The following is a 13,205-nucleotide window of genomic DNA, read 5'->3' as shown; positions in this document are numbered from 1 at the left end:
TGAAAACAGCGCCGCGGCAAGTCCGCGCCAGGGCGGCGCGGGGAGCGCGGCCGCCGCAGGGCCTGCCGCAGCCCCGGCGGTCAGGCGCAGACCGGCCGGCTCCACCGAGCCCCCTCCTTCGTCCCCAGCCATCGCCTCCGCAGCGGGGGGAATTTACAGAGTAGTTTCTCACCGAGAAATCTAAGGCTTGTTAAGCATCTGAAGCTCGTTCAGGACCTTATGACTCAAAAGGCTTCTATGCAATTAAAGTGTCCGTCAAAACGTGCGTCTAGAAGCTCTAGAATGAAATTAGAAAGGAAAACGTTGGATCGTGGCCTGTCATCGTCAGCCAGCCGCGGCTACCTGCGCCCAGCCAAGGAGCTGCAGGGCCATGCTCCCCTACAAGAGGATGGAACCAAATCCTGCCAGGGACAGCGATATGCCATAATGCAACGGGGGTTACGCAGGGAAGAAGATCTTGTCCTGTGATATTTCCAGTGTTTTCTACCTCTTCCAAGGTAGAAAACATGCTTGATGCTGCAATTATAATGAGGAAGGGAGGTTAGGTGGAAGCCAGTACCTCCTTGCATCACGTGCCCTGAGAAGATTCCCAGGGCACAGTGATTTGGCTGCCTCAGATAAGGTCTGATATGGCCCACATACGGGGACAACCTTGGCTGTTCTCATCACCTTTTTCCGCCTTCAGAGGGCTTTCAAGCCTCCTTTCATGGCTGTAGGGATATTCTTTGTTTTCATCCGAACTTTTTTTCTAGCATTGGATGTCAAGCCTATGTTATTCTGCCAAGTTGCGTGTGCATTGCCAGTTCGCAGCCTTGCACTTCCTGGCATTGTTGGTGTGCAAAGCCGCATCTCCTTGTAAGATGCGGGGAGGCTAAGTCTGCCTGCTCCCATTGTAGGGCCAGCCCTGGAACATAACGTCCTGCTTCCCGAAAGGCAGCAGACTGGCCACCTTTGTCTAGCCATGCCACACAGTCCTGACTTGTTATGGATCCTTCCTCTCCTTTCCCACCTTTCTGCCCTTTCTCGTGTCAGTCAGTGTCAAACTAAACAGTAGCAATACTGAAAAGTGAATAGAGGCACAGACACAAAGCCAGGGTATCACAAAAAAAGTAAACTGTGCGCAGCTTGTGCTGTGTTGTCTTCTTCAACCCAGGGAACTGAACCTCTGATAAGGCACTGAGGATGCTAACATTGATCTTTAATGTGGAAATATGAAGGTACATCCCTACAGTGTTTACTGGGAGAACAAGTTTCTTGACAGCCTGTTCAGGAGTTTAGAGTGCAACAGGAATTATGAACATCAAGACCATCAAGGTACACTTGGCTGGGCTTTCTTTGGCTTGAAGCATACCTTGACTGTCCTGGCTGAAGACAGACCAGTGGCAGGTTATCCAAGATGATGGTTTCCTGCTCAGTCTCAGAGTGTCATAAGCAGAATGATCAACTGTAGCTGCATCCTGCCTCCCTCCTCACCCTCAGCCATCCTCCTAACCCTTCATGAGGGAACCTGCCATCCTAGAAGCAAGCAAGGACAATTTCCCAACACCATTAAGCAGCCTTGCCTATCTGTCTCCTCCTCCACACCTAGGGCTAGTCATTGTTCTAGAAAATGGATCCAAAATTTTGAAATACCAGAAGCAAGCGGACACAGCTTATTGTACTAGTCCYGGCTTCAACATGACAGGAGAGCAGTGGCAACCCATAAATAGCGGAGAAGAACCCTCTTGTCAAGCTGGGGCAGGAACACTAAACAATTCTATTTTCTTGCCCATGGGTAAAGCCAAACAGCCAAAAATATGGTTACCTGTTGTTGCCAAAAGGACAAGCATACTTGGAGGAACGGTTGGAACTGGGAAGAGAGTTTCATAGTGATCCTTGGAGAACCGAACTAGTACAATCCTAGAATTGGCAGGACACAACTGAGATAGCCAGGCAGTTTCAGATGCCTTGCTGGAAATAATACGAACCCGCAAAGAATCTGAAAAGGAGAGGCAGGAGCTGATGGGGATGACAATGGGGCGATCTACAAGAAAGCAATCTGCAATCAAGACACAGCTAGAACTGTCATGTCTTCCTCTCTTATTTTGAATCAAATGCAGCCTCCTCAAAACTCTCCACATTACATCTTTTTAACTCATTTCTCACATCACTCCATTCAAGAACTCACACACTTATCTGGTTATCTGTTGAACTTGTCCCTTCATGAGGCATACAAGCAGCTCTATCTGGCCAGTCATAGCCCTCCAGATGGGATATAAGCACTCACACCAAGCAGGTCTCCCCTCCCTGCTCTGTTTCTTCCCCTCATGTTGTTACTGCAAAGTTGACACATCTCTAAATAGTCTTACATAATTGGTCCCAGTAAAGTGCTCAGCCATTTTTCAGTATTGTGTTCTGCATTATTTGCGCTGCCTCGCTGCCAGAAAAATGAGGGAATTTTTCTCTATTCAACATATGTTTCCATTAGCATTCTTGGAGAGATAGGAAGCCAATGGGCCTGATGAGGGCTTCATTATTGAAAGGGTGATCCTCATGGAATGAAACTTTTGAGCATGAACTATCAAGGAAGAGGGGCAGGCAATGCGAGCTACAGAAAGTAGAGATCATGAACAAGAGAAACATAACGCAGAGGCTTATTGCTTTCAAATCATCAGGGACATATATATATGCAGAAAGCAGCTAGGCGTTTCACATAAAACATTCTGCCAGAGCATCCCTCAGAATTTGGCCCTCCTGGTTCCCACGGGCAAATGAACAAGCCATAGCAGGCACTGATTCTATCCCAGCTTCCCACTCCCAGACTTCAGCCATCTGCTCCCCCTTACACTCACAAATTTAGTGCAAGATACAGCAGTAAAACAAGATCCTGATATGGAAGCTGTGTTCAGACTCACACTATCAAGTTTCCTTTCAGGCAGTCAAACTATGATGAAACTAGTGATGACTGCACCTACTGGTAGATGACTTTGTGAACAAAGGCCTTCAAGATCAGCTAGTAACAAGGACAGAACAGTAACTCCATTGATCTTGGCGCACTAAAAAGAAGCAGACTGCCCAATTTCAGGCATCTGCCAGACTAGAACCATGAAAAAAACCCTCTGCTTGAAGGGCAGAGAATGGCAATGTTCCTTCCACCAATAACCCAGTACAATGGAGAAGGGTGGCCGTTGAGCAATGCTTGCTACAACATTCTGTACATATGTCATCTGAAAGTAGTGTGGATTGGTCACTTCATAAAGCAGCAGGCAGATGTCACATTCCAGATTATGGTTCTAGCTTTCAACTTTTCCACACTGATAGCTTGCCAAATAATGGACGACCTTAATACAGAACCCCAAGAACATTACTTTTCCTATTCTGAAGTTCTCCTTCTGCTGATATTCTTCTCATCTTTGCTGCATGACTTATGGCACTAGACATTGCTCACATCCAGACACTTTATGGAATGGAAATTCTTCAGTTACAATTCATGCAGTTTCATCAGCTCTGAAAAAAAGACCTTGAAATGGGGCAAATTCTTCTTAATGTAACTCCTCTTCTCTCTGCTCCCTCTTTTCCTCTATGCAGTTCATAATGAGTTGATAATGCTACTCCCAGGTTAGGGAATCTTCAGGAAACTCTACTGCAAATTTTGATACGAAAGAGCCACCTGTAAGACATCTGCATGAAAATGGCATCCAGCAAGTGGAAAGGCCAAGATTATAAAGTACCCTTAAAAGTAACAAGGTATAAGTGGCCTTTTGGCAGCAACATTAGGTTTTTTTTAAAAAGGCATCTAACTTTGGAAAAAGAAGCCAAGTCCTTTGAAAAGTTGCTCACAAAAATTCCTAGAACTCTGCTGGGCTGGCATCTCACAAAGCACCAGAGAATTGCAAAGCACTCTGGGATATTAGGCAGCACGCCTGTGAATTAGCTGGCACAAAGACTATATTGTGTACTTAAGTTATTTAATGGAAATTTAGTCATGTGATCACACTAGACCTGAACCAAATTTATACTGCCAGAGTTTCTGGCAATGCACAGACGCAAGCTTAATGATCATCTGATTGCAACCTAGGCTGTCAGGACTCACAGAAAAAGTATGGCCGGATAGAAAGAAGAAACTCCACTGAAGTTGTCAGAGGATTTATGGAGGGTTTTTGTGTTCCTGAAGTATCAACATACCAACACAGACTTTGAGATAAGTTAGCTACAGTCCAGGGGAGGTGACCACAAAGCATTGCTGTGATGCTGCTGATATCACAACTGTTCAGTTAAGTTTTCCAAACTAGGAAATGGAAAAAGGAAAACTGAAATTGAGCAGACAAGAATTATTTCACACTTAAGTAGAATATTAACTAGTAACTACAATAGCAACTAAGAAATACAAGCAGGTCAATTGTGACACTTAAAAGATCAGGCTGGCAAAAAATCATCTAAAAATAGAAGATTAAGATCTGAACCATTGAATAGTTAATGATACCACTGACTGGGCAGGATATACTATCTGAACTAGGCTGAAAACTGGACCTGTAGAATTAGAACAGTAAATTCTCAGTAACTGTGAAAGTTAATGAGACAAAGGTCCACTAATTTCATTGTGATTGATAATTACACAATCAGGGTCAGGAAAAGTGTTTTGCAAGTACTTTGGGAAATCCCCTCTAAAAATGTGGTCCAAGTCAACCAACACTAGTACACTCTGAACAAATTGTTTTTCCTCTGAGCAGAAACCATAATAGCAGCTGCATATTGTTGTGGCTTTCTTGCAAAGAAAAGATGAGAAGCAGTTTAAACTGCTTCTTGAGCCACTGTAGTTCACAGCCATAAACTGACTGCTAAATTTACCAGCAGCTGACATTACTACATTCAGCTGTAAATTGCTGCCACTCGGGAAAAACACATCTCTTGTCGCTGTCTCTCTATGTTTAGAGACATTTCAGCATTCTATCTGAATCTGCCTCTGATCATGAGTCAGAGCCCTTAACTGTTACAGTTCTCACAGACTTGAAATAAAAATGAATCCCTGTTCATTTTCCAAGTGAACATCTAATAGAAGAAGCCACATCTAATAGAAGAACCACAGGCACAAAATGTGAGCCAGTAAATTTGATGATTGTTACCGCAGAAGAAAATGTGAGAGAGAAAAAGGAAAATAAGATCCCAAAGGATTTTTCTGGCACACTACAGTACATCTAACCAAGAAGCAGCAAGGAGTCAAACTTTTCTGGTCAGGAATTTGGAATTATTCTAATCTGAAATGGATATATGTTGATTTGCAATTGGTATAAGCACTCAGTATATGACTGAAATTTAAGAGAAACCATTCCTTAAAAAGCCAAGGCACTATTTACCAAGAGCAGACAGAGAAGAGAGGTCACACATCACCGAGGAGGTATATCAAAAGGCCTAACTCTGCCAGTCAGTCTTTGGATATCAGTATTCTATCACATAAAAAGATGGCAGAATCTCTGGATGGACTATGGAGAACTAAATTAAATTGTTGAAAAAGAACCTGGTCTATACTCAGGTCTCTGTAACGCATTCAGCCACGCTTTTCATCTTGGATTTTAGAAAATGAACATTGACAAATGAACTTGCTTTCCCAGCTGGCCAAGATCAATGTGATCTTAATGCAATGGTTTTAGCTTGTGCACATTTGCTGCTAGAGGATGTGGTATGGCACAGCTGGGCATTTGCTGCAGTAAGATATGTCAAACCTATTGAACCTATTGTAAACCCTACAAGTGGTTTGGTATAAGAAAGAAAATTTGGATTTACAGAACTTGCTGAGGTAAAAAAGGAATACTGTAGTATTTAGCTCCTACTTCACAGTCTACAATTTTTGCCAAAACATTGCATAGATTAAGGGAAACCTTTTCAATGTTCAGAGTGTGAATGTACATTTTCAGTGTTGAAATGGGTTCTTGTGGTTACTTCTGTGTTAACCCACTGAGGTCAAAACTGGATATAGATGTTGTCTCTACAGCTGGAGAAAACTACTGAAAAAAAAAGATCAAATGACTTAAAGGTGGTGCCATATTATAGCAGAAGTCCAACTTTTCTGTAGATAAACTACTGCACCACTCAGAGGAAATCTGGGAGTGGGTACATCTGCAAGAGCATTTTCACCACAGTCTCAGCGTGAGTAAAATTATTTTGGGTCAGTGATATGAAAATACAGGGATGATAAGACATAAAAGTATCTGTGCAGGAAAACACTATATGCATACGCTATTCAGTAACTTTTACATCTGCTGTGCATTTAGGGAAAGGGCCAACAGCCTAACATCACAGCATTCCTAGTATTAGGAGTTGGGAGCTACAAAATTCTAAGACACAACCATATAGCATGACTGAATTTTTCCCAGCATGACTAACCTTTAATTGGGGAAAGAAAAATACAATCTAGAATATTGCCTTTTAAAAGGTGCCAGCTACCAATTTACCATGTGACTTTTTGGCACTCTGTCAAGAAGATGCGAAAGCTGTAACAGGGAATTTTATGAGATGAGTTAAACCTCACTGAAATTGGTTAAGTGTAATAGCTACCCCTCATTTGAGAAAAATATATGAGACAGTAAGCTCTTTCCACCCAAAATGGATCTTCTCTGAAAACAAAAGGATATGTTACTACTGAAAACAAAGGCACACAGAATATTAGGGGTTTTCTAGATATTGTTCTGTGAAACTCTGTGTGCCTGACAGATGCTCAAAGACCAGAGAAACTGCCTAATTCCTACTGTGTTCAGGGAAATTGTACACTACTTGATATACTAACTGTACACTATTAGGGCCCTGCTTGTTTAATCTGACTTTATCCTCAAGTCTATCTGGCAAGTCTAATAACTTGCCAGACCCTATGTTCTTGCTAGCAGCATGGCCCATCTGGAGACAATCAGATTAGGAAAACAACAAAATAAACTTGTCTTAGTTTGTATTCTTGAATTGGTATTTACTTGTTTATTTGACTTCAAATGCAGTTCAATTAACATTTTTTTACAGGAGTGTAGTCTAAATAGTGACTAGTGATTCAGATGTAATGATTTAGCCCTAAATTAGTATTCTGCTATAGTAAGATCAATGGAAAAGTTTTTTCCTTCCTTTCCTTCCTTTACATTTCCAAGGTAAAATTGTTCTAGTCTCCAAAATGAAGATATTTTAGGATGGTATTAAGAGTAATACAGCTTGATAAATCACCCATCTGTCATGGATGAGCTCTTTCCAGATGATCTCTGACAAACTTCACTAGTTTGTAAACTTTCACTGTAGACAGTTCCAAAAGACTTCCATCAGTTCTGGATTTGGTGCCTGTCATGACAGATTATATTATAGTTTAGCAAGATGGCTATCATTAGAAATAAATTCAAATTCTAGTTAAAATTTTCAAAAACCCTCAGAAATCTGAAATTGCTAGATCAAGCAACAACAGCTCAATTCAAGAGCTCTAGATTTCTTTTTTATTAAAAGGAATGATATTTTCCTACCTTTCAGGATCCCTAAAAACTCTACAAAACAGAGATTATTCAAGGGATTTGTAACAACTGACAATGTACTATACACTGGAGTATGTTCTCTCTCTGGTTTGACTTCTTTTTCTAGCAGATTCCTGATTTTATTGCATATATTTTTATATTATACTGTGATTGTTCATATTTCTTTAATCCATATTATTTTACAGCTGGAAAGCTTTTTGTGTTGGGACTACTGTGTAATGTATAACACTGTTGCCTGCAGGAGCGTGATCTCCTTTTTGGACATCCCTTGTTGCAGTCTGCATTGATGGCTTTATGTGCCAGGTCACGTACAAGAAGAGGTGTCCGGTCTCATCCCTTCCTCTTTAGTGGACACACCAGTGATGTAGGAGGATATTTTGTAGCATACACTGCCTGAATAACTGTTCTCTGTCTCCTCAAAGGAAAAGGCAGGAAGCCAGGTGGAAGCATCCTGCAGACCCAATCTGATCTGCATGCTGCCAGTTGGACCATTCTGTGCACAATGAGCTTTCCAGCAGTTAGCTTATCTACACTTCCAGAAACATGAAAATTTGGCAATTAAAGAGCCATAGTCTACTTCCAGTGCTGTGCTGTTTTGTTTTGACTGCATTTACTTACCCGCTAACAGACTGGGGTTTTGGGGGGGTTTTATTTACTCTGGATTCCCATATTCATTCAACTAATGCTATACAATCATTTGCCATTCCAGTTCTAACTCACCAGATTCACCAAATTCTTTCTTTTATTATTACTTTAATATTCATAAAACTAATAGTTTTATTTATATGACTATATATATCCATATCAATAGTCAATAGTGGTAAAATGTATTTTTGTATTTGCAGTTTTCTTTCATTTTTTGAAAGAGAATCAAAAAGATTGGTATCTTCTTTTTAAAATAGGAAGAAAGGAGGATAGCTTTATAACTTCTCCTGTATAAAGATGGTTTTTAGTTTCCCCGATCAATTTGTCAATCTGCACATGCCAATTCTTTCAAGGGAGGTGCATACCCATTAAGAATATTAAAAATTTTGGGACCTCCTGCACAATTATAAGAACTATCTCATAGATGAACCTGCTTTTTTTTAATGTGCCTGTCACGCTAAGAAGGCTTGATAGTAATAACTGAGACAGTAATGTATGAACCCACTAGAAGAAGCCCATGGGTTCCAAGGTGTACAGACCACAAGTCAAAAACCACTCCTCTAGATGACAAGGAGGCAGAAATTTAAAACAAACAAAAAAATTCCTGGCAGACTTAAAAGCACTGAGGCTGTTTTCATCTAGTTTTCCTACCAAAAAATCAGCTTCATATGTAACATTAATTTGGAAGATAATGCCAGGCTCCAAATTAATGAAAAGTCTATGGAGTACTGTCAGTATCTAATGAAAGCCCTTTAGAAATTAAGAACAATAGAGTGTTATTATTAAACTACCAAAAGTTTCTGCTCATGCGTTATTTAATGAAACCTTTGCTAAATCTTTTTATTTAAGCCATATATTTTTGATGTAATATCAATAGCTGGATTAATTTCTCATCTAACTCCACTAAGTCAGGTGAATTGCACCGCATGAATTCAAGCTGAACGACAGATGAATCTTATGTTTACTGAGTACACTAGCTGTATTCCTTGGCATATATATTCAAGCTGCTAATGACATGAAAAATACAACTCGGGAAGTGCTTGAACGAATACCACCTCTCTCTATCAGGAATACAGAACAATTTCTGTTCTGTTCTAAGCATTTCTGACGGCAGAACTCCTTCAAATTCCTCCTGAACAAGAACGATGGACAACACAGTAGCAGTGCCCCGAGCTCTTGTAGGCAGAGAGCTCCCCAACAGAGGGATCTAGCTCCCGGGAGCAAGCACATCTGCCCTGCTCCGTCCAGGAGAGGGCACTGTTACACCTGTCCACAAAACCGGACGTGGACACGTACAGGAGGAACAGGAAAGTTCAGATGATAACCTAAAACTCGGTCAACTTGCACAACCAGTTAGTTATTTCTGTGATAAAGCTAATCTTCAGAATGACTTGAGTCATCCAGACGCTGCCACAACAGGAACACAATATGACAGACAATAATCACGTGGGCTACATTTATTTTCATAGTCTCCAAAATGTGCTAAGTAATATGTAGATAAACAAGACAATTTCTGGCACATAGACCTCTCTGTTAAAAAGAGAAATCTAGTGTGTAAGGTAGGTGGGAAATAAGGGTTAAATTTAAGAACACCTTAGTTTTATGAATATTTTGGGCTTCTCATTTGTCAGTTTGTTTTTTTTTTAATAAAGCATATTATAAATGAACATATTAACATTTAAATGAAAAGTGAATACCATCTAATACTAATACTCCCTGTAAGGTTAATCCTTCTATGGATGGCTCATGAAGATAAAAAAAAAAATAACAGATATGTTACAGATTCAACCTCTGCTTCTCACAGTGTTTGAAATCACTATACAAATCTCCTGAGACAGCTCTCCTGTCCTAGAAGAAGTCCTCCAGCAAGAATGAGAGAAGATCAAACCTGACATTTCTGATTTTTCTAAACTAAAGAGGCCAAGATGAGGGGAGGAAGAAGTCTGGTTATGCAAGACACAAAGAAGAGACAGCAAAAAGAAAGAACAGAATGTTGCATGCTAAAAAGTTACAGTTTCAGAAATGGAATTTTCCTCTTCTAAATCACAGGGAACAAAATAATTCCAAATTCTGAGTAATTCTAACAGAAAAATATCCTATTGATATAATTAGAATAAAAACAGGAAAATGTGGAAATGAGTAAGAGATCACTAGGAATAATAATTTGAAGAACAGAAATTTAATCTTACCTAGTGCTGTCACAAGCATTTTGGAGCCCCCCAGGCAGTGTGCTGGTGTTGGGGGCACCATAATCTCAATCAGATGAACCATGCACACTCTGTACTGTATATATAGCAAGTGAGTCCAACATGCCCATGCAATTTGTCCATGTACAACAGCCACTTTTCCATGAAAATGAGGGGGAAAACTGTTTCCTACGTACGGACTGTAGGGCTGAACCATGTAATACAGGAAACAAAATACTGTTTAGGATGTTTGGTTATACTAGCACTGATGATGAATATTGTCAGCCCTTTTGTACTGAGAGTCTCGGCTGATGCCTTAAGATCACTGATCTTAGTTTAAAGGCACTGATCTTATAAACTTTCCTCCTGAAATAATTTTAGGTAGTCAGAACCCCCATTAATTCACCATCTTCCCTGCACCCAGTTACAGAAATATCTCAAAACAATATACCAAACATACTAAACAAAGTGTGGATACCTGGAATTGTGTCTCCCAGTCTATTAGTTATGATCAAGACCAACATGAAAAGTATAGASCAATTTGTGGTCGGTTTGTGAAAGCTGCTATTGAAAGAACTGTTTGCTATAAAGCTAAATCGATGATGGGATTAATGGAAGAACTATCTCTTGAAATCCGATATACTACAGAATTTCATAATACAAAAAATGAGCTGACTATGTTCAAAGGAGTAACTTCTGTTTTATATTCTGCATATGGATTTCTCTAACGGTAAAAGACTAATGAGAACTTAATTCAGAGGTTATACACAGAACAGTATTATCAGCACACTATACAATATATTATGAAGTCAGACATGTGAAGTCACTGAAATCACAAGAAGAGGTTGAATATGTTCTCATTTTTCTTATCAGCATTTTTCTTTCTAAGCATTTTGCTTATCTCACCAAAAAAAAGTACTGTTTGGAAACTGCTAGTTTATGGTCTTGTTCTGGCTTAAAATCATGTAGAGTTTTCTGTAAAATAGTAAACTATAGTAAATTGTAAAATATTGTAAGAGCTACACTACGATAGCCCCAGCACACTGATTACATAAGGTACTGACTACATGCAGTACTCTGATCCTGGCAGGACTCACCACCACCATTCYACCCTCCAAAAAGCCTTTCCAGATTCTCTTTATTTTACCAAAGAGGAAAGGAACAGGAAAAGGAAAACTAAAATGGAGAGTATATGATGAATATGAAACAGTTGTGAGGTAAGTGAAAGATGCCTATATAAGGATAAAGGAAATGAGAAGAGTATAGTAAGGAAAAGAGATACAGCAATTCATATTAATTTGATTTGCTTTTTGCAGTAGCAGACTCTGACATTTGTAATTCAAATGAGCACATGGAAATAAACCCAGATACAAACCAGGCAAAATCACTGCCCTTTACTTTACTGTGGCTATTACTGGATGTCTACCACCTATAACAGACAAGCATGCTCACAAGCACACAAAGAATTCTGACACTTGATAAAGGCCATGTTTTCCACTCCATTCAGAGCAAGCTTTGAATATTTAGAAGCTCAGCTTCTTAMTACTGTGGGCTGTCTGAAAAGACATAAGGCATTTAACTCGAGGATTTTATGTACTGCATTTATAATTTTTGTCTATAGTACTCAACAGGAGCTGAGCACACCATAAACCTAACTTTCATTTATGAGCTCTATGAGGCAGAGAAGAATTATTACCCTTAYGTTACAGGTGGGAACCTAAGGCACAGCAAAGCTATGGCCTACCTCCTCAAAGGAATTTAGGCACATCAGTGGGACTTAGCTGTCTAAATTATTCTGAAGCTGAAGGCCCAAGATCACACTGGAAGTCATTAAAAGGAAAACAGACTTAATGCAAAACAGTTCTTTTCAGAAAGGTAATAAAACCTGGAAAAAATGCACTGCGTATTGTGTCAAAAACAAGCTTTGATACGAAGAAAGAGCTGACTCTATGAGCCAGATGCACATAGTACAACACTGTTCCAGAAGAATGGGCTTTTCCCAGTCAAATCATGGGGGAAGAGTAAACACACAGAAAAAAAGAACTATATGCATCTGTAAAAAGCTGCCAGTTTTTTTATCAGTTGGGCCTATACTTTCTTTAATGTTTATATAATAGTCAAAATGCTGTGTATACTACTGGAGATAAATGAACAGTATTTGCAGATGACAGCCATACCACGAGTAGACAAGTCCCAACTATAAGCCACTACAATCAGGTTCTAAAAAAMCAGAAATGCTCCCTGTTGGGATAAATGTCTCTGCTGTACACAGCCCTACACTGTACAATTAGAGAAGGCACTGTAAAATGTTTCTGCAGACCTTAAAGTCTTGAAAGCCTCCAGTTCCCAAACAAACAACAGTTGTAAATGCAATCTCATACTCCCTTCTGAAAATCTATCTAGGCTCTCCCGTTCCATACCATATTTTGCCCTCCTCAGACAAGCAGGGATGGTTCCTGGTACCTATTTCGGTCTTCTAGACAGTGCAACATCTGTGGCTTGCAGGGTTTGCTTCTGCAATGAAACATAACAGCCCATAAGACAGCACTGACACGTTCACCTCTTACTCTCCTTCCAAAACCTTGCAGCAGGGGCCGCACAAGCAAGCAAGCAAGCAGCTACCGGCGCGCCCTCCCCGGGTCACGGCTCCCAGGCCTGCCGCCCCCGAGCCCCGTCCCGGGCGAGGAGGCAGCGGCCTCCCGCGGGCAGAGCGGAGCCAGGGGAGCTGCCGAGTACTGCCGTTTGCTCCAGCGAGGATCAGCCAAAATAAAAATAAAAAGAGAAGAAGCAGCGGGCTGAGCAGCTTCCCCGGGCGTGAGGAAAGCCCTGCGGTCATCCGGGCCCAGGGGCTCCCGAGGCGGCGCCCCGAGGAGCCAGGCGCTGCCCCGCAGACACCCGG

The 13,205-nt window shown here is 40.7% G+C and overlaps 1 protein-coding gene across 2 annotated transcripts in view; it reads right to left on the bottom strand.

Annotated features, from left to right (window-relative positions):
- Nucleotides 1–13,199, bottom strand: part of SMIM14 (small integral membrane protein 14) — a 57,289-nt gene extending 44,090 nt beyond the window's left edge. The window contains exons 1-2 of one of the 2 annotated variants that reach the window (XM_026085326.1): nt 12,727–13,199; nt 173–277 (exon numbers count right to left, since the gene is read on the bottom strand). Coding sequence is in view for 1 of the 2 variants with exons in the window: in XM_026085325.1 (XP_025941110.1) it covers nt 12,727–12,729 (3 nt within the window). In the remaining variant the exon portion in view is untranslated. The remainder of the gene's footprint in view (nt 1–172; nt 278–12,726) is intronic. The other variant, XM_026085325.1, reaches the window with a different exon arrangement.
- Nucleotides 13,200–13,205: the final 6 nt, after the last annotated feature.

This window comes from Apteryx rowi, unplaced genomic scaffold (genome assembly GCF_003343035.1).
Source record: "Apteryx rowi isolate R43461 unplaced genomic scaffold, aptRow1 scaffold_664, whole genome shotgun sequence".
Lineage (NCBI taxonomy): Eukaryota > Metazoa > Chordata > Aves > Apterygiformes > Apterygidae > Apteryx > Apteryx rowi.
This window is presented reverse-complemented; position numbering and strand designations above follow the sequence as displayed.